The sequence below is a fragment of the Octopus bimaculoides genome, chromosome 18, assembly GCF_001194135.2.
Source record: "Octopus bimaculoides isolate UCB-OBI-ISO-001 chromosome 18, ASM119413v2, whole genome shotgun sequence".
NCBI classification, from domain to species: Eukaryota; Metazoa; Mollusca; class Cephalopoda; order Octopoda; family Octopodidae; genus Octopus; species Octopus bimaculoides.
The window spans coordinates 35,265,401-35,267,703 of record NC_068998.1 but is presented as its reverse complement, the minus strand read 5'-3'; the positions used below and the strand labels follow the sequence as shown (position 1 = coordinate 35,267,703).

The 2,303-nt window shown below is 36.9% G+C and overlaps 1 protein-coding gene across 1 annotated transcript in view; it reads right to left on the bottom strand.

Annotated features, from left to right (window-relative positions):
* The window catches only part of LOC106867954 (N-acetylated-alpha-linked acidic dipeptidase 2), a 336,237-nt gene that overhangs the window by 43,125 nt on the left and 290,809 nt on the right, over positions 1-2,303 (bottom strand). Inside the window, exon 14 of the mRNA XM_052974261.1 lies at positions 775-857. Coding sequence (XP_052830221.1) covers positions 775-857 — 83 coding nt within the window. The remainder of the gene's footprint in view (positions 1-774; positions 858-2,303) is intronic.

Genomic DNA, 2,303 nt, shown 5'->3' with positions numbered 1-2,303 from the left:
GAGAGAGAGAGAGAGAGAGAGAGAGAGAGAGAGAGAGAGAGAGAGAGAGAGAGAATATGTGTATACATGATATGGGGGAATGTTTGGAAGATTGACAAATTCAGTTGTCATGATTATCATAGATTATTCAGGGAGTGGAAGAGGAATAGAGCCCATGACCTGTACAGACTGACGTCAGTGAGGTTGATGTACTTCGGGATAATAGCATGATGTTGAGTGAGAGGATTCCAGAGTGTTGAAGGAACAAAGAGTATGTAATGTTGAAGCTTAGCAGGAGTATAATGCAATAGAAATAATGGAAGGAGTCGGGACAGATGCATTGGCTATACTTGTTGAGACTGCAAAAACAACACCACGTACACAGATAGGTCATTCAGGACAACAGGAACTGTTGTCATAGTCAAAGAAAGAAGAGGGGAAAGACAAAGCATATAGGTAGGTTTACTATTCATACACACAATTTCACTACTAATAGTCTGCACAGAGTGGATTTCAACTGAGCTGGTTTCTTGACAAACTAACTGAAGATGATGCATTCATCATGTGTTAAGGCTTACAAGATCATTTTTCATATGCAATGAAAATGTATGGTTATATTTAAACATGCATGTATATGTATATATGAATGAATATATATATGAATGAATATATATATATATATATATATATATATATATGTATGTGTGTGTGTGTGTGTGTGTGTGTGTGTGTGTGTGTGTGTGTGTGTGTGTGTGTGTGTGTGTGTGTGTGTGTGTGTGTGTAAAATGTACTTACCTCAACCCATTCTGTAGAGCCAATAAGACCCTGTTCTTCCCCTCCCCATGAACAAAATACGATTGTTCTTCTTGGTCGCCAGCCTAGAAGACAAGATGATGTATCAGTAAAAATATATTTAAAAAAGAAAAAAAACGGAAAGACAATAAAAACCATCAACATTAAAGCATATTAAGATTAAGAAAAGCAAACATGTTTTACAGAAACAGTAGCTACAACCATAATACCTGTAAGATCTGATTAAAAAAACCCCAGATAATTAGAAATACCAATAACATTGTAATTAAGAATATGGATGAGGGTTAATACTTCAGGGTATCAACTAATCTGGTAAATCATTCACCCATGGCAGTAGGTGGATATTTTAAAGATATTTTTTTTATTTTTGTGACCCCACTTCTATGCTCTCTCATTAATTCAATTCTGGACGAAATTGAATGTGGTTCAGTTCACTGAAAGGGATCAGTGCTCAGCTACATTTTGAGATATTATAAGAGGAATTTGTTGGGTAAAAATTAAAAATAAATGTGTCCAAAAATGGGAGAGTACTCTTTTACTTGTTTCAGTCACTTGACTGTAGCCATGCTAGAGCACTGCCTTTAATTGAACAAATCAACCCCAGGACTTATTCTTTGTAAGCTTAGTACTTATTCTATCGATCTCTACTGCTGAACCACTGATATATGGGGATGTAAACACACCAACATCGGTTGTCAAGTGATGGTGGGGAAGGACAAACACAGACACACAAATACACACATGTATACATATACATTACATATATGTATATACAACAGGCTTCTTACAGTTTCCATCAACCAAATCCACTCACAAGACTTTGGTCAGATATAGTAGAAGGTGCGATGCAGTGGGACTGAACCCGGAACTATATGGTTGGGAAGCAACAAGCTTCTTACCACACAGCCACTCTTGCACCTAATGCATAAATGCAACGTCTATGACGTATAGCTTTCTTATTTCATTATTACTTTTGTTTTAATGACATGTAAGAAGAAAACTGTTGTCGTCATCTTCATCATTTAACATCCTCCTTCCATGCTGGCATGGGCTGGATGGTCTGACAGTAGCTGTCAAGTCAGAAATGTGTGCCAAGCTCTTCTGTCTGCATTGGCATGGTTTCTATGGCAGGATGCCATTCCTCATGCCAACCACTTTACAGAGTGTATTGGGTGTGATCATATGCAGCAGTGAGGTCATCGAATGAGCTGCAAGACAAGATCCCTCAAATGAGGGGTGAGGACTTTTGCGCTAGGCGTCGAGAGGTTAGTGTATGAATAGTGGGACAGAAACAGGTGTCTTGCTGCAGAGGAAATACATGGCTTACCTCAGTTATATAGATATATATATTATTCATATAAATACAGTGTACATTTAAATTTATGTACACTGTATTTATATGAATAATATATAGTCTATGGACTAGTTTTTTTTCTTCTCGCTAGACCACTGGCGGCAAATAGAATTTCTAAAATTTTTTTGCTACCTTGAGATTTATTAATATATATATA